The sequence below is a fragment of the Zeus faber genome (assembly GCF_960531495.2).
Source record: "Zeus faber genome assembly, chromosome: 10".
Classification (NCBI taxonomy): domain Eukaryota; kingdom Metazoa; phylum Chordata; class Actinopteri; order Zeiformes; family Zeidae; genus Zeus; species Zeus faber.
Genome location: NC_137199.1, coordinates 27,256,665 through 27,275,925, shown reverse-complemented (window position 1 = coordinate 27,275,925; position 19,261 = coordinate 27,256,665). Strand labels below are relative to the sequence as shown.

Here is a 19,261-nt window from a genome sequence, read left to right as displayed (position 1 = left end):
GTGTGTGTGTGTGTGTGTGTGTGTGTGTGTGTGTGTGTGTGTGTGTGTGTGTGTGTGTGTGTGTGTGTGTGTGTGTGTGTGTGTGTGTGTGTGCGTGCTTAATGGTGTGGGAGTCGATTTAAGGACGGCCAAGATGCCGTTCTTTTTTTTTTTTTTTTTAAAGCACCTTGGTAACTTTTAAAACAGAACCGTGTCCCTGGAAAACAGCTTGGCCTTGTGGCATGAAGATCACAAAGTACGTGAAAGAATCCCCAACACTTTCTCACCCTTGAAGGTCTGTCTGTCGTCTGCCTGTCTGTTTGCTCCAGCCACAAGGACACCCTGTGACAAACAACAGATACGGCCCAGGCCTTTCACCCATTAAAGTTGGAATCTGTGAGATTTTTTGTTAAAAAAACAAAACAAAACAACCACATATTACCAGTTAGAACAATAGACTACCACCACATTAAGACACAGCCATTCTATCTATTTGCACCGTGCATGTGCTCCTGTATATGCTGTTTCCATAGTGGCGGTCCGGGGTCCGCCACCTACAATGCAAAGAATGCACTGATCAGGGACACGCGGGGAGTGAAAGGCAGCCCTGGTGAATTTCATAGACTGGCGTCGCTATTTGTGGTCGGTAAATCTCTTTTGAATCTAATTTATCACATCCATTGCAAGGCAGCTTAGTATACTTTGAACAATAATACCAATTGCATTGGATTACTTGACAACACAAGATATCTTCATTTGTACATCATCATATTTTCAACATTAAATCACTTTCATCCTTTTTCTCAAATAAGATTAAAGGTTTAATTAGAAACACGTTTTGCAACGGTTCTCAAACAGGGGTCGGAGGTCAGGAAACCGTCTATTTTGGGAACTGGTTTTGATGTCTGTTGCAATGCTGCAATGCTGAAGGCTTGGGCCTTGAATTATTAGTTCTGTTTTTTGTTTAGTATTTTCTACCAGACAGCACAACAGACACTGAATGTAAGACCGTCCTTCAGCAGCTTATCCAAAGGGGTCATCCACGGGGAGAACATTTTGGGGGAGGGACGCTCTAAAATAATGAGCATGACAGACCATCTCGTGGTCTGTATTAGTGGAAGAAACATGCTGGGCTTCTTGCACATCATTACTGAAAATAATGGGTGGCAGCCAAAATCAATGATCCTCTTTCAGCAAGTTTTAGATGAAAAAGACCCCAAAGTGGTTTTAACCCTAGTCCGTCGAAGTAAAAGTCACCAAGAAATGATAAAAATCATAAGGACATACTATTTCAGACACGCAAACTCATCCTATTAATCAAGAATTTCATCAAAGACTTGAGATAGAACTTCCTTCAGAGGAAATTTGGACATTCTAGCAGCAAATGGAATGGATAGGTGAGATGAGATGAGGAGGATTACATCCCAAAATTAAACAAGTCAGAACTGAATTGGTCAGAATATCAGAACGATAGATAAATTATGGATTAATAGAGAATTCAGAGTTAAAATTTCAGATACACATGATTTTGGCACCGATGGCTCTGATTCTCATTCCTCCCCCAAGACAGAGGAGTGATTAATTACCGACAACGCAGGGAATGATGGTGGAGCAGAGCCAGAAGGTGGATGCTGGGGTTGGATGGAGCAAAAGCAAAAATTATAGCAGCAGCAGCAGCAGCAGCAGCAGCAGCAGCAGCAGCAGCAGCAGCAGCAGCAGCAGCAGCAGCAGCAGCAGCAGCAGCAGCAGCAGCAGCAGCAGCTAGCGTGAACTCAGTTTAAATAGATCGGCCTTTTAGTGTCACAGCCATGCCGCACAGCAGGACACAGGCTAACGAGGGTTTAAACTGGGATTTTGTGAGGTGGGTGGTTTTCACTAACGGTGGGTGGTTTTCACGCTAGGGCAACTTTGGCAAAGGATACAGGTTCAATATCTGTCTGTTATTTTGGAGTGGAAAAGCTCAAAGCCACAAATGATCCCCTGTTTTTGGAGCGCATACATGCTCGACATAGAAATTGCAATGAAAGACTTCATGCGGACATCAATATCACAATCCCCAACGTGTCCTTTCACGATAAATGTCAATGTCCCATTGATTATTTATAGAACGGTAAATAGGTTTGTAGGGTGAATAGCTATTTTTTCAGGTTAATAGTTTGTTGTCGATGGTTTTTCGTCGATGTTAAACAATGCATACTAGTTTTTACATAATTTCAAAACAATATTCTGTAACAGTGTATTAATTTATTTGGTAAGTAGCTGTGTAATGAGGAGGATGGCGTAAATCCAGCTGCTCATTATTGGCAAAATTGTTTTGTTGTTTTGTTTTGTTATTTTGCCGATAATGCCAGCTGGCTGCAAATGACCCGTACTTATATACACTCATACTTGTATATATGATGAACTTTGATAATTGTTCCTTTAAGAATAAGGCAAAGGTAAAGAAGATGAATAGATGCGTCTTCCCACACACAACTGTTGTTATATAACCCACCAGCACCCACACCCACACACACACACACACACACACACACTTCAGCAGAATCCTGTGAAGTAAAGGAGGTGTGGGAATGTGTGTTTTTTAATCTTCTGTGAGATATCGCCATACCCCACATTCACCCCGGCAGCTGGAGGGGAGTCCCAATAGACGCCCCGAGACACCGAGCCGCATGCACAAATATTGGACGCAGCTGGAGAAGGATTTCACTGTAACCGAGCATCATTCACAACATCTTTTTTTTTTTTCCTTTGAAGATTCAAGGGATTGCATTTCAGGTTCCCACTACACAGAGACAAGACTCTGTGCTGTGAATCCCTCGTCTTTCCCTCTATCATCTATATTTTAAAGTGGCAAACATAGTGATGGAATTTGAAGGTAACTTCAAACTTTTTGAGAACCAGCAATGACTGGCTCTATTACCATCTATCTAAAAGGAAATTATTGCCGACTGAATTAAGATGAGCTGATATCTGAATATTTGCAGTGGCTTCACTGGGTGATACAGTAGCTGTTGCAGGCAGATCTATTTATTATCTACTTTGCGGACGTAATTTAAGAAAAATTAACTACTGCATAGGGCTTAGGGCTGGACTTGTACTCGTCCAGTGAAGTCGAGTTATTATGAGTACGTCACTTATTCATTGTCCCAACAACCATATTAGCTAACCACAAAGCATTTTTGACTTTGTTAGTATTTGTCACTGTGCGTCATTTTGTTTATTTTTTCATTGTTACTTAAAAGTGAATGATATTCTCTTCTCTATTATCACCTATACAGTATAAGCGCATGCACAGAACAAGCAACTGATCAAGGGCAAAACAAGTAATTTAATACTTATTAGGTGTGAGTGAGTGGTTTACTGGTTTGAATTCAAATGAATTCAGAACATTAACATCCCTTTTTTTCCCCCCACACAAAAAGTATGACAACTTTTTTTCTTCTTCTCCAAAGAGGCGTCGTCAACAGGAAGATCCAAAAATGGATATGGTTTCCAAGAGATGGGTGAGTAGTTTTTTCATGCTTCTTAATTTCAAATGAATTTATTAGAATAAAATCCTTGAGATGTACCATCTCATTTTCGAGGTCCCAACATATATCACAAAAACTACACGCAACAAAGGAGTGACAGACTAACTTAAAAAACAACAACTACAAACAAACAAAAATAAAGACAAAACACATACATTAATGAATGAACATATTGAAAACATTACACCCACAAGGTGGTAAGAGTTCCCAATTACAGAACAGATGTGAGTGTGAGTAGATCATCAAATACAGTGGGGTATAATCATCAGGTATAAACAGTACTATACAGTAACCTTCATTGATGACAAGAGCAGTCCATTGCAAAGTAAGAAGACAGTCCAAGCTTAAACATGCAAAATGATGAAAGGGATCTAATATCAACAGGTAAATTATTGCAATCTGCTCAGGCTTTAAACATAAAGGCTCCTTTGCCAAATGTTTTCTGAGCAAAAGGGACAGAGAAATAGAGCTAAACTGAGTGCCGAATTTGATCATTTGAAGTAAAAGGTACAAGATACTGTTGTAAATAGGGAGCATCATTGATATGAACACATTTAAATATAAGTTGACGACAGTGAATGTGTCTTCTTACACTTAGGGATGGACATTTAAGCGCATCATACATTGCACAGTGATAAGTGAGAAAAAGACATCCAAGGACAAATATGCGTAGAGTATTATACGCTGTGTTAAGCGGAACAAGGTCTGACTTTGTTGCCTTTTGACAGACTACATCACAATAAGTAGTATAAGAAGTTGAGGTATAAGAAGAAGTATAAGTTGAGAGGCAAGTTTCTCACGAACACTGCATGTTAAGCAGTTTCGAGATGGATGAAAAACACTGATTCCAAAGTTGACCTTACGTAAGACATGGTCTATGTGAGATTTAGATGATAGTTGAGAATCAAGCCATTCCAAGACATAAATATTATCAACTTCATGCAAAAGAGTCAGTGCTTTGGATTTAAGTTTTTGTCTGGTAGCAAAGATCATAATGTAGGACTTATTTTTGTTGAGCAGAAATGTATTATGTGAAAGTCAGTCTTGTAAGATCTTTGAATCAGACTGAAGAAGCTTGGATTTGTGGCCGACCAGGTTTGGATGTGTACAGTATATAACAGCATCATCAGCATGAAGTTGAGCATCATTTATTGAAAGTTGAGGTAAATTGTTTACATAAAAAGAGAACAAGAAGTGGTCCCAATGTTGAACCTTGAAGCACACCTCTTTGTTGAGTCAACAGATCAGATTTACTCCCATGTAAGATCAAGAGTGATGAATTGAATTTAATTGAACCACAGAAGTAAATTTTTTAGAAAGCCCGATAGAATGGAGTTTATTTGGCAGATAGCGATCAACAAAATCAAAAGCTTTACTTAAATCAATAAATATTTCACCTGTGCGTTCACAATTATCTGCAGCAGAGAACACATCATTGGTGAATTTAAGTAGGGCAGTAGTTGTGGAGTAGTTAGGCCTAAAACCACATTGAAATGGTAAGATAAGATATGAATGTATTTTTTGAAGACTTTAGCTATAGAACAGAAGATGGATATAGAGTTATCATGATTGTTAAAATTGTTCGCCACCTTTATGGAGTGGAGTAATGCTTGCGTATTTCCAGATAGCTGGTAACTCACACGTAGACAAAGAAAGGTCGGCAAGTGGATATGTGAAGAATATGTTGAATATAATGTGAAGAATGCAGTAGAATATGTGACGCTAGTATGATAAACCTGTTTTCTAAACGATCATGTCCAGCACCACTGTTCACTTTGAAATCAATGGTATTTTGAACTTCAGTTTGTAAAACTTTCCTAAAAGAAAAAGAACTGCAGCAAGGTGAAACATTACTAAGATAGCCAGTAGTCAGGTAGGAATCGGGTAATAAGATAGAACAAAGGAGAAATGCTGATTGAATGGCCAAGCAATCGATAAAAAGTCAGCAGTATTCAATTGGCAAGTCTTGTTTGATTAATGGAGTGTTTAATTGATGTATTAATGGTTTTGATTTTGTTCCAGAATTGCTTAGAGTTCCTAAAATCCTAAGTAAGACATTCTTTATAGTAGTTAGACTTTGCATTATGGGATTTCGTCTTGATCATATTTTGCAGCTGCCTATATACTTCCCGATCAGCATTATCCCTTGTCTGACGAAATGGTGACCATGTTTAGTCCCTCTGCCTAAAGAGACTTATATGTCCGGGGCTGATCCGAGGAAGATGTTCACCCTTGACCTTCACAGTTTTCGAAGGAGCATGTTTGTCCACAACATCAATGAACTCAGTGTAGAGAAAATCCCAGGCATCCTGTACTTTGGGTATTATTTGGGATCTGTCCCAGTTTATAGGGATCAAGTCATTAATAAATACATCCAAATTACAGTTCTTGTGTTGTCAAATTTTGATTAGTTTCGGTGGCAATTTAAGTAGTTTGATTTTCCATACGCGATGGAGTGATCACTGAAGCAATCAGACATAACACCCGCCCTTAAGATTCAAACAAGTCAACCAGAGATGGAGTTCTAGGGGTTTGACTACATATTTTCCTTTTTCGGAAAACTTATCTAATCACTTTTTGTTGAACATTCCTAGTAAGATGATTCATTTCTACAGGAAATGGAATTGACGGTGGTGACCAGGCAGTTAAAGGACTCTGCAGGCGAAGAGGGCTCTCTATATATGCTACATATAGTTAAACATTTATTTGCAAGAAAAATTACTTTAACAAAAACACAACCAAAATGTAGTTTGACTGAGGCTCAACTGTGGGTATGATTAACTCAGATATGAGATCAGAGGAAACATATAGAGCCACACCTCCACCCCCGGAGCACCTGCCAGATCTGTTTAGGATGTTATTTCATTATCTGCGATATTACTGTTGAGCCATGTATCAGAGAGTGTAAAGATGTCAGGCTTGTGTAGGACAACCCACGCACAAAGTAAGCCAATTTTAGGTACGGCTACTAATATTCAAATGAATGATTTTTAGTCCTTTAAAGGGGCAATGGGCAACTTTTCAACTCCCCCCTAGCGTTTCCAATTGTATTATCAATTATTATTACTTACAAGTGGTATAATTATTACGCTGTCGACAACGGGGGAGCTTTACGATTTCATCAGAGCGTAGCTCCATAAAGTAATGCACTGCAGGAAAATGTGTTTTATGTTAGGATAATCAAACGGACAATGGATCATTTCTTTGTTTCTGTCTGCTAGCATTACCTAGTGTAGCTAGCGTTAGCAACATGGTTAACGCTACCGCTAGCAGCCTGGCTACTCTCCAAAGCAACTGCTTCTTGCTTGATTTCTTCTTATTGTGAGAAGCCCAGTTTGGACTAGAAACCCCGATCTCAGTGCGAGGATAAAGGCAGAGTGAAACGTCTGGTAGTGTTAATAAGTAGGCAGGTTGTGTTACTAACTGATCCAGGAGAAAGAATGTCACTCTTGTTTTACCTATCACTCTTCTCCCTCTTCGCCTTCATGGCCTCCTCAGTCAAGGGGGTTCTTTTTCTCTTTCCTGGTAGAGTTTCCACTGCCACTTGGGTTGCTCCACTGTCCGCCATTCTCCGCTGCTGGTTGGGCAGTGGGTGAAGCGCTTCCCGTGAAGCACTTCCCGTGACGCACTGCCGTAAATCGATCATTTTCCCGGGAGTTCGTACCCGGTGGCAGTCCGGGCAGACCCTGGGACGCAGGGATTTTTTGTTTTCATGTAGACGTCGGAAAACAATAAAATAAAATAAATACATACATCTACAATAGAAAACACACAATTTTAATTGGTTTGGTTTGGAGAAACGCATATCGGATTTGATGGAGCAGATGACCATTTAAAGAAATCCTTGACGGGTTGACGTCAGCTTGTTAGAAAATATGGAAAAGCATTACAGGTCTCCTTTAAAAAATATATTGTCTTGCTTTTGAAAATGTTTGTTGCTTCTCAGTGACTAGACCCTCATTAGAGCTTTTAATCATAGTGTTGACCTGTGTTCTAATGGTTCGTTTTACACGTTGCTCCACTGGTCTGCTGAGAGGCTAATTAATGACCAAATAACGATGAGGGTGATCTATTGCTCGATAATGGGATGAAGGATTATTTCAACATGGTAGAAAACAGCTGAGCTACTTTCAAAATTCAGCTGCTTTGTTGTATTCATCATCTGCATCCATCATCTTCCTCTTGCCTGCATGACGGGATTTATGAGGGCCTAAAGTAGTTATGATCTGTTTTGTTTTGTTTTTTTCGCTTAAATGGATGCTTTTATTGGGCTATATACCTTCTCTCTCAATCCCCCCTCTGTCGTTCTTTCTCCCTCCCTCGTTCCGTCAATTTGTTTTGCCGCTTTGGGCATCCAGTCTCATATTGTAGATACTGTTGAATGTGGCCGGCCAGGCACCTTAACCTTCAGATAACACCTTTATCTCAGCGTGGGTTGTCAGGATACGGCGCCGTTATGTCTATTACACAGATGCTATATTGAATCTGTTGTTTCTTATGGAAGGGCAACAGTTCAGATTATCCCTGAAAAATTAACCCCATTTGTCACCGTCTATTATTCACTAAATCGCCTTCTGTAATGAATTCATTAAATGGCACATTAAAGTCAATTGTCTAAGTGCCCGCGCCCCAGCAGCTTTTCTCCGACAGTGTATGGAGGGTAAAATCTTAATCTTTCACGGACAGAGACGCATAACTGTTATGATTCACAATTAAGATTTATCGATGGTTTTATTACCTCGGCGGTGGCTCAAATCCCACAGAGCTGCGAGATGGGGAGCGGGAGGAGCGCAAGACGGAAAAAGACAAGGACCCGGACTTCAACATGACTTCCACAGGTCTGTTCTGTATGTGTATATACAGTATCAATATAATACATTGTGATTGTGATAGTGTGACTACAATAGAGATGGTCTAGGATTTATATTGTGATGTAGTTAAAATTTGTTGTCTTTAAGGATGAATTACGGTAAAATAATGGAATTTTTCAACTTAATAAACTGCTCTAATCAATGCCTCTAATATCTACATTACTAGTGGTTCTTCCTCAAATATTCATAGTGTGTATTATCAACCCACCAATAGGCATCGCCAAAGTATCGTCAAATTATCAAAATTGAGGTATTCATAAAATATATTAGGATATTTTGTTTTGTCAATATTGTCTCACACACACACACACAGTTTTGTGTCTGTGAGTAGATATATGAATTCTATCAGATTCTATCATTCTATCTGCCAAGTGACAAACTAGTGACACCAATAATTTTGAAAATCTCAATAAATATGCCGAAATTAAAACGACATGTCGCTGTTTTATATACAAGCATCTCAGATATAGTGCCTTTTGGCCAACACAACCCTGTGTAAACTCGCTTCCCTTGGATCGTCTTCTACTATTGCTCCTTGTACTTTAACGTGCCAAAGGAGAACATACGGGGACAGCTGCTGAAACTCTGTAATGAGCAAACAGAATGACGTCAGAATGATGTGGTACGAGGATTTGAGGACACATGAAGTATTGAACACTCCAAGGGAGCAACGGCACAGATGGGGCCAGTTTAAGCTTCGTGTTTCTCACAGTATGACTTTTACTGTTTTTCTTTTCCAATCGTAGATCCTGATGGACCAAGATATGGGCTTTTAAACACCACCCGCAAAGTAGGTTTTTTGTTCTTCTGGTGATTTTCAGTCTCTTTATTTGACCTTTACAGGGAAGTCAACACTAGATTAGAGGAAGTACTTTGATTAGTACTTTGTTGATCCCATTCATCTCATTAAGATACACAAAGGTAATAAAAAAGAAAACTGGAGGAGGAACTGATAACAGGATAATGTACAAAACTGTACAAACTGCACACATAGCAATACACTATACTATGAAAGGTGTAGATGCTGTCAAACAATCGGCAGTTTAATGGGGTTTCTGTGTTTCCTTTGCCTCCTAAAAGTACGTGAAGCCAGTGAACTTCCAAGAGGAAGTCCGGGCTCACAGGGACCTGGATGGCTTCCTGGCTGAGGCCAGCATCCTTCTGGATGAAGAAGCCGCGACATTGGATGAGGTCTTGAGGAACATGCTGACACATTTGGTGGAAGACGGACACGAGAGCTGCGACGTGGACGGGGTGATGGACGGGCTGTTCACCGACGCCGAAGGGAAACAGACAGATGGTAAGAGAGAGCTATTCTTATTGATGATGACTGGGATGTACTATCTGAGAAAAAAAATAATTATGCAATGTAATGGCATCCATGCAACAATTTTAATTGCAGAGTTACTGGATGAGTCTTATGCTGAGTTGAAGTTTTAACTTAAATTGGCAGTATATTCTAACATGCCACTGGGATATCAAAATCAGAGAGTCATTGATTTGATTTGTGTAAAATAATCTGATTACCGCTTTAATAACATTCTATTAATTAGTAATGAGAAAAAAATCTTCTTTGTAACTAAGTGGCAAATAACCCAGTAATTATACCAATGGCACATTAAATGGAATGTAATTTAATGTCATTTCCAATGTGCCTCGTACACAATAGACAACATGAGCGATACAGAAGTTACCACTGCCAAACAAACAAAACCATGTTAATTAGTCCAACTTTCTGCTTGTAACTTATCTAAAATATTCTATCATTTGCATATTGCTTTAACAAATTCTTGATAAGCATGTAATAAATATAATTTTTAAATGTAGCTACTGGGCGATTTGCATTTGAGATCATAAACAACTTTGCAATTTCACACATTTGTTCTGGTTATTTCACAGAAATTATGTATAAGAATGAGAAAACTGTGACCAGTATTTTTCTTTACATTGCATCCTGGTCTGTTTGCTCCCACAGTCCATCTCCTGACAGAAACCATTCAAGGAGTTACAACCGCTTCCACTGGCATCCGATACCAACAATCCTGGCTTTGTATTCTGTGAGTTCCTCTCAAGTAAAATGAGGGATGTTGATAAAATAAAATAGGTTATTGCTTTCCTTTTGTTTCTATAGCCTTCAGCCAGATAAAATACATTTTGCTGACTGATAAGGTAAGTCAAGAATTTCATAGAGATCTAGAAAGCTGTAAAATATGTTTTTTTTTTTTACACTGCTCAGTATTTATTTATACATAGATTCTTTTAAGGCAATGACTCACTTCTCGTTGTGACCTACCACCGCCATGCTGCCACGCTAAACATGCAAATCCATTTGTGTGGATGTTTACAAACTATAGACACAGTATAATACAGGGGGAAAAAAACAAATTAACATATTCCTTATACTTCCAGTCCCAACATCAATATCTTAGTCACTCAGTTGAAGAGATGGAACTACCTCAGGTCCAACAAATAGATAAATGAATAAATGCATTAAACATAAACAAAAGCCAGAACTTGTCTGTCAGCAGCCCAAAATACGACTACATTCTTCAAGACATTTTGTACCCTTGTAAGCAGTCAAATGGTCTTAGGTTTACGTGCTCTTATTTGTGTTTGTTTTATCTCATCTCTGTATATTTCGATCCAATCTAGCTCCAATGTAAAGAGCCTCCAGCGTCGCCACGTTTGCGTCGCCCGCCTGGAGAGACCCCAGAACTGGGGAGAAAACTGCTGCGAGGCCCGTTACGTGATCCTCATTCTCGCCCCCCCTAGAACCGTAAGATCCCTTTACTCTGTTCACAACGGTGGTCCTGGCTACCTTTACATGGATTGAGTCTTTTCAAAGCGGTGGCATTGCTGTTATTCTTCGTTTTCTAGAAAAGCACAAAGACAGCCGTTGAACTGGGAAGAACGTTCGCCACCATGTTCTCGGACATCTCCTTCAGACAAAAGCTTCTGGAGACCAAGACCCAGGAGGAGTTCAAGCAGGAGCTGGTCTACCAGCGGCAGCAGCTCTCCATAGCCAACGAAAAGCCCGTAATTGAGGAAATTGATGCCACAGACCCACGTAAAGGGAAACAACTGGAGGTACAGTAGGACCTCTGTGAAGCGCTGGTGTAGCACAACACTAATTTCAAATACTCAACCTATCACGTAAAATCTGAAGAGGGACAACAATGGACAACAATGGTGAATGATCCGTATGGCAGATTCTGCTCAATCAACCGCAGCTATAAAACCAATGTGTATTCTCTGCTGGACAAATGAGCTCATGCCACATGTGGAGACCACCCTCATTTTGACTTCAACCTCGGCAAGTGGAGCCAGATTATCTGATTATGTTTCCACACTCTACGAACGACACCTGATCAAAGAGAGGCGGCTGGTTGCCAAGTCTGCCATTATGGGCCCCTGGCAGCAGAAAGCATGTCGCCTAACACGATGCTAAAGCATTTATTATGCTCAGTATTTAAAGGTGCAGTGTATAGAATTTAGTGGCATCTAGCGGTGAGGTTGCAGATCATAACCTTACTGAATATATCCCCATGGCGGTGCAACATGACAGCCTCGGTGGAAGAGACGGTGGCCACGAAACTCGTGAAAAGGCAAAAGGCTTTCAATAGAGCCAGTGTTATGTTGGTCCATTCTGGGCTACTGTAGAAACATGGCGGTGCAACATGGCGGTCTCCGTGTATGCTACCCGCTTCCTATGTAGATAAAAACAGATCATTCTGAGGTAATGCCAACACAACGATTCTTAATTTAATGGGATTATACACTAATAAAACATACTTATGAATATTATATTCCATATCTGATAAGTCCGTTCTGTAAATTCTGCAAACTGCACCTTTAAATCAAGACAAACTGCGTGCACTTAGTGAAGAGGAATAGAACTCCCTGTCGACTGCCAAAAGAAAGGGGAGAATGCACATATCTGTGTTTTGTAAGGCTTTACATCCCAAAGAAGTCTAATCAAACCAACCAACGAAAAGTATGTGAGTATTCACAGGTTCAGAATCACTTAAAATAGTTTGAGGTTAACAGGCAAACACATCATATGGTCAGAACGTAGATTAACAGAGGGTAAGCCAATTAAATCATTGCTTCCCCCAATCAGTGCTTTTGATTGACTGGTTCCATGATCGCTTACACCAATGACTATACTAATACTCATGTATCTGTTTCGTTGAGAGTGGATCAAATAAAAGATGTCTCAGGCCTATTGACTGGGTGGGACCTAAACTATTTTGTCCGCAGGTGGTGCCAGTTATGGTCCAACATGGTGCCTCCACTAAGATGTCTATTTTTCTTCCCAGTGCACAGATTTCTTTAAAGTTGGTAAAGGGGTGTATGACGACCTCCGCCGGCGACTTCCTCTCTACCCATCAGACTTCACAGACGGTAATTAAAAAAATAAAATTCAGCCAATGTTACAGCCTTCATAGTTACCAGGGTCGATGAACACAACATTTTCACAGAAAGTTTAGGTTACAGTTTTAGGTTTGCCATTTTTCAAAGCAGGCCTTAATAAAATGTCTTTCAACACTGGCAAACCCATCCTTTAAGCTTATTACTCATTACTTGTGAAAATACTCTTTGTGTCATTTGCTGATAATTGCAGTTATAGCCCATATATAAGCACATATATACAAGTAATATTGCTAATAAACTGCGATTCATCCGACCAGGAATCACTGGGAAAGACCGCTCTCTACTGAAGTACACCACCACGGCCATCTTCCTCTACATTGCTATTTTGCTGCCTGCCATTGCCTTTGGCTCACTGAACGACGAAAGCACAAGGGGGGAAATAGGTACACAGTCCTGACAGAGACAGATACACATAAAATATTATAACAAGCAAAATATTATGGACCTTAAGTATATTAAAGTACCTCAGCAAGTTAGTTTTACTGAGGTTTGAGGGAAGTGTTCTCCCAACACAAGGCACTAATCAGTGTCTCTATTTGACAATAATGTCCAATGATGAATTCAAAAATTGACTCAAGTCAGAGGTGGTGAGCTTGACCTGTGCTTCAAATGTCACCTAATGAATGTGGTCATAACCCTGTATGATGCAATTGGAGAGCTAAAACGCTTCCTGTCTGATGCTGTAGACGTCCAGAAGACGATCGTTGGCCAGAGCATCGGTGGAGTGATTTACGCTTTATTTGCTGGGTCACCACTGGTCATTCCGCTGACTACTGCCCCTCTCGCCATTTTCATAAGTGGTACGTGCTGTTTTGTGTTCATTCCGATAACGCTAATATCCCACATTCTGGAATATAGATTGGCGAATCCAACATTTCAATAAGCAATATTGCTTCATGTGAGATCCCCGCTGTGAAGTGCTATTAACATGAAAACCCACCATTTGTCTGATTGATTGTGTGTGTGTGTGTGTGTGTGTGTGTGTGTGTGTGTGTGTGTGTGTTTAAAGTTATTAGGGGGATATGTGACGATTATGACCTCGACTTTGATGCCTTCTACGCCTGCATCGGCTTATGGAACAGTTTGTTCCTCATCCTTGGTGGTTTGTTCAATGTCAGCCTGCTAATGAAACTCTTCAAACGGTGAGCAGACAACCCACTTTCCAGAGTCTGACAGACACAACCACAGTATTTTTAACACTAATAACAAAATGTCTGATAACAAAAGGGACTCTTCTGTTTTGACCCATTTTCCCTCTCCGCTAAACAACCACTTTGTTTGAACGTACCGTCCTGCGCTGTCAGCTTTATTCATTTTGCCTTGAATGTTATTTTTTGGGTCAGGTTGATAAAACATGCATGGTCACCTGATGTATGTGACAAATAATCTCTTGAACTTGAACTTGGTGCAGTTTCACCTGCTGCAGGCCACCTGAGTTGTGTTTTCAGGGCCCTTTGACACAATGACACAGGCAGAGATGTTGCAAACGCACCAGTGTTTGCAGCAACCAGTACACCAGTGTTAATTTAAGTGCAAATATATTGTAGAGAGTGGCCAGATGTAACAAGCCAGGAGTAAATTGACATGTGTCATGAGAGAGGCTCTCCCCGTGTGTGTGTGTGTGTGTCATCTGTCTTCCCAGCTCAACAGAAGAAGTTATCGCCTTGTTTATCTCTATTGCATTTGTGGGTGACGCAGTAAAAGGAACTGTCAAAAGTAAGTTAAGCTATGGTCAGATTGCACACACACACACACACACACACACACACACACACACACACACACACACACACACACACACACACACGTCTTTGGCTGTGTGCTGTCAAAAAGAAATGGAAATGTTTAAACTTGCCGCCTGTCATCTTTCATGGTTAATGTAGCCAAGCTGATGCCGTATCTATCACAGAGTCTTTAGAGAAGTGAGCGTGCCATCAAACAAGGGCCCTGCAGGCACCGCGGGGAAATTGACAAGCTCATAATGTTAACACAGTGTAGTGTTTCACACTACTCGTGTTTACATCTGGTTCTCATGGGCCTACTTGAAGACAGAGGAGGGCAGGTTTGGCCTGCACTGGATTCTTCGAGGCTTTTCCTTTTTTCTCCCTTAGCTCGAGGCTGTTTTGACACTACTGAACTGAAAACAAACTGAGGAAAAAACAGCTTTGGCGAGCTCAGAGGCACTGCCGGGAACTGTACTGAGAATTATAATGTGAGAAAGGATAAGGAGATATGGTCACTTATAGCCTCTGTGCTGGGAAATTGTTTCAGATTGTTTGTTTGGTTCTCAATTTGGTTTCATGTCGCTTACAGTGCATAAGAAGGGCTCTCAGTTTACTATTCCATTTGGATTCTTGTCGAAACCTTGTGCTCAATAACTTGTACTTTCCTCCTTGCTTTCTAGTTTTTGAACACTTCTACCACGAACCTACTCTCGCTACGACCAACAAGACGTTGGTGCTCAACCAGATCAAGGACATTTTAGAGAAAGCTGAGAATGAGACAGCACAAATGCTCTGGCGTGGGAACCTGACTGGATCACCTGCAGGCCACGCAGAAGGACATCCATCAGCGTTCTTACCAAGCTCTCTGGTGCTGTGTTCAAGAGAAAGGCCCATTCTCTGCCTGCTGCTCATGCTGGGAACTTTATGGCTGGGTTATGCCCTCTACCTCATCAAGAGGAGGTGAGTCGACGAGCTGGACTGCTCACGGGGCAATTAAAAAAACCTCCTGATTTGTTTTGTGATGTCAGGAACCAAATGCTTCAGCTATTTCACACAAGATTAAAGATTCGGAAGGAAAACGCATACAAAATATGTTTAAGCAGGATATTTTTCAGATTTTATCTTTGTTACTTTTCCACAGTCCATATCTGAATGGTAAAATCCGAGAGGTGGTGTCTGACTGTGCATTACCCATCTCTGTGGTGATATTCTCCTTCATCGGCTCCTACCTTTTCCTGGATATACAACGTGAGTTGTTGCATTTGGTCTCGGGCTTACCCTCTAAATGCCCAAATTGCTCATTTAAAACCTGCAAGACATTCATTCATAACACAGGCACTCGTCACCCTTCACTGTTGAGAAACTCTCCATTGAAAGAAAAAAGGAAATTAATTTGGTTTTCACATAGTCTTTGCAGTTTACCATCTTTAATCAGTATGGCTCTTCTATGGACTCTCGACAGATTTAAATATTACATTGATATTGAATTGCATTTTCTCTGAACCGAGTGAGTATGTCAGTGCTCTGTGTTCCCATCAGTTCCAGTATTCAACGTCCACAATGGCCCGGTCTTCCATTTCGCTCCATTTGACAAGCTGACAGGGATGAACACACTAAGTGCTGTGGGCCTAGGCTTTCTCCTTGCATTGCTCATCTTCATAGACCAAAACATTGTCATCTCGCTGACGCATGTACCCGAACACAAGTAAGACTAAAATTACTTTTTGTGAATACCTTTCAAGGAAAACTCAGGTTATTTTTCAACTTGACTCTCAATGGTCAAAAAATAATTGAAAAATACTAGTTTTTATTTAAAGTTCAGATTTCACATCCAATTGATGTTTATTGTAGAAGTCTCAAAGACAATAACCCAGCTCCGTGTTTTCTTTTGATTATGTTCAGGAGGTGATGAATAAGGAAGGGATCGCTAAAAGCCCCTGTTCCTTCACTACATAGTCTTATCACTTGGGCCCCATGGCAGTAAGAGGTATTTGTACTAATGCCAACAGGTTGCTAAAAGGCACAGCATTCCACTGGGATTTGATGCTGACGGGCTTCATCAACATCGTCATGTCCTGTCTGGGGTTACCATGGATGCACGCCGCCTTTCCACATTCCTCCCTTCACGCCCGGCAGCTTGCTAAAGTGGAACAGCACGTCGAGAATGGACACCTCTACAGCACGTAGGTGCAGGGCAGGCCAAAAATGCATAATTCAAAAGGGCATTTTATTTCATTTGATCGTCTATTGTGAGGATTATTTTGAGAATCATTTGAAAATCGCTTTGAGTAGTTCAGGATTAAAAATTGGAGAGAAATAATAATGATGGAAAAACGATTTGCCGAGGAATGATTGTGATCCTTTAATGTCTAAATTGATGACATAAAACCAATCAATGCATTTTGCTTGCCCAATCTATTGCCCAATACTATTATAATTATTATTATTATTATTATTATTATTAATAATAATACATTTGAATTTCTCTGCCGGGTATAATAAGAACATTTTTATTATTATTATTATTATTATTATTATTATTATTATTATTAGTGAGGATAACCATTTCAGAAGGTTCATAAAAGTTCAGCTTTGGTAAAAAAAAAATAATAATAATTGTATTTAGTTGACTCAAACACTTCCTTAAGCTATATATTAGTCACCGAAGTTCAGCTGTGTAGTATGAAGGTGCCTTGTCTTCACAGCATTGTCAGCGTGCAAGAGACAAGATTGACCTCCTTGGCAGCCAACATCCTGATCGGCTTGTCGGTGTTCATGCTGCCCGTCCCGCTGCAGTGGATCCCCAAACCTGTCCTCTACGGCCTCTTCCTGTACATTGCTGCCACCTCCCTGGACGGGAACCAGATGGTGGATCGCATGGCCCTGCTGCTCAAGGAACAGGTAAGGGTAGCTGGGCAAGGGCAGGACCAGGCATTTTATCCTATCTTCTCCTCCCCATTCTCCTGTTTTGATGTCCATCATGGTGGACTCTCTCAGTTGTTGTTTTTTTCAGATCCAGAGTCGCTCAAGGCGATGTTTGTTGTGTTGATGCTTTTGAGAGACCTTGCTTCTTGTCTCTTTGGCTGCGTCTTCACACAGACAGCTGCCTCCTCGTGAAGTCTGTTTGTCTGTCAGCCATCACGGCTGCTTGGCTGGGGAGGAAGAGAAAATGCAACCCAAACTGAATACAGAGCTAGATTTGAACTAAAGCAGCCTCCTTCTGCCCCTCCTCTCCCTCAGACCTCCTATCCTCCGACCCACTACATCCGCCGCGTGCCACAGAGGAAGGTTCACTATTTCACCGGCATGCAGATGATCCAGCTGATCATCCTGTGTGCCTTTGGAATGTACCCTCTGCCGTACATGAAGATGGTCTTCCCCCTGCTCATGATTCTGCTTGTCCCAATCAGGTAAGACTGGCCAATAGACAGCAAGAGTTCACACGGGCATTTTTAGATTTATTTACTGTTAACTATCTACCTCTATCTTAGAGCCTCTCCTGGAGCTATCATCCAGTTGTAATGGAAGTGAATGAGGCTTCCATAAGATGTTAAACATAATCACACATAATGCAACGAAAGAGGCAAATTTGAGCTATTCATTTCATTATAAAAAATATTAGCTATAATAATATTAATAAAAATAATAATAAAGAATTGCCAAAAACAATCCAAAGCTATAAGTTCCTTCTTTGAATATAGTATATTATCTACAGCGTGTTGTGTAGTATCACTCTCCCACAAGAACGTCTGCAGAAGAAAGACTATATTAACTGTAAGGACTTGTCTCTGAAATAATCAAAATAATTTCAACTTAAAAACGGCACCAGAGCCATCCAGACAACGCATCACAGTTGCATAAAAGCTGTGATTGTTTTGTATATCAGTTCTACATTTTGCAAAAGCTCCTGTGTGATATGATATCTCTCTGTCCTTCTGATCTTAGGACCACCTTGCTTCCGAGATTAATTGACGGCAAGTATCTGGACATCATGGATTCCCAACACATGTAAATTCATCAATGTCTCCCAATGCCAGGGAACTGAAGTTGTTCTTCAGCGATTATGTTTCTGATGTGAAATGCACTGGGATTGGGAAGTAATGGGAGTTATCCAGTGAGATATTCCTCGAGAAGCATGCGCAACAACCTGCTTTTCTTTCTGGGATGCCGGAGAGCAAGGCTGAAAGCCCAGAAAAGATGGTGAAAAACGTCCTACACTCCGCTCATAAATTCCCAATGGACACCTTAAATAAGATCACCTTCCCCCGCGTGGGGAAACAATCACCAATCCACAATTTCCAAATTCGAACATTTACAGCAAAAGGAGTCAGTCAAGAGCACAAGACAGGGACTGAAAGGCAGGAGGTTTGGTCTCAACGACCAATTCCCCCGGGAGAAAACGAGAGACTGGAAATTCTGTATCCCGTCCTGTAGGAGCACAATTTCGGAAAATTTTCATTAAAATAAACAAAAATACATCTCTGTATGTCAGGAGTGTAAACACTGCTCATGCCGTCAATCCCTTCCTTCACCAACTTCACTCCCTCACCGTAGATGACTCTCTAATGTTCTATGTTCACATTTTCCTATTTGTTGTTTTTTTTGTGTAGATGTACATATTCGTACAACCTGCTTGGAACACTATGACAGTGGAAATAAATCTAAAGGAGAAGAATACCAATCTATCTATAGAAAACATGGCACGGCAGTAGAGCTTTTGCCT

At 40.6% G+C, this 19,261-nt stretch overlaps 1 protein-coding gene across 1 annotated transcript in view; it reads left to right on the top strand.

Annotated features, from left to right (window-relative positions):
• LOC307235975 (solute carrier family 4 member 11-like) overlaps positions 1-18,550 on the top strand; it is a gene marked incomplete at both ends in the record, with an annotated part of 25,301 nt that extends 6,751 nt beyond the window's left edge. The window contains 18 exons of the mRNA XM_080008234.1: positions 8,273-8,347; positions 9,127-9,170; positions 9,461-9,680; positions 10,356-10,437; positions 11,033-11,156; positions 11,258-11,467; positions 12,700-12,784; positions 13,072-13,197; positions 13,501-13,614; positions 13,824-13,956; positions 14,457-14,530; positions 15,219-15,498; positions 15,680-15,786; positions 16,078-16,243; positions 16,548-16,721; positions 17,244-17,439; positions 17,779-17,948; positions 18,484-18,550. Of these exons, the coding sequence (XP_079864360.1) occupies positions 8,273-8,347; positions 9,127-9,170; positions 9,461-9,680; positions 10,356-10,437; positions 11,033-11,156; positions 11,258-11,467; positions 12,700-12,784; positions 13,072-13,197; positions 13,501-13,614; positions 13,824-13,956; positions 14,457-14,530; positions 15,219-15,498; positions 15,680-15,786; positions 16,078-16,243; positions 16,548-16,721; positions 17,244-17,439; positions 17,779-17,948; positions 18,484-18,550 (2,447 nt within the window). The remainder of the gene's footprint in view (positions 1-8,272; positions 8,348-9,126; positions 9,171-9,460; positions 9,681-10,355; positions 10,438-11,032; positions 11,157-11,257; positions 11,468-12,699; positions 12,785-13,071; positions 13,198-13,500; positions 13,615-13,823; positions 13,957-14,456; positions 14,531-15,218; positions 15,499-15,679; positions 15,787-16,077; positions 16,244-16,547; positions 16,722-17,243; positions 17,440-17,778; positions 17,949-18,483) is intronic.
• Between the last annotated feature and the right edge of the window lie 711 nt (positions 18,551-19,261).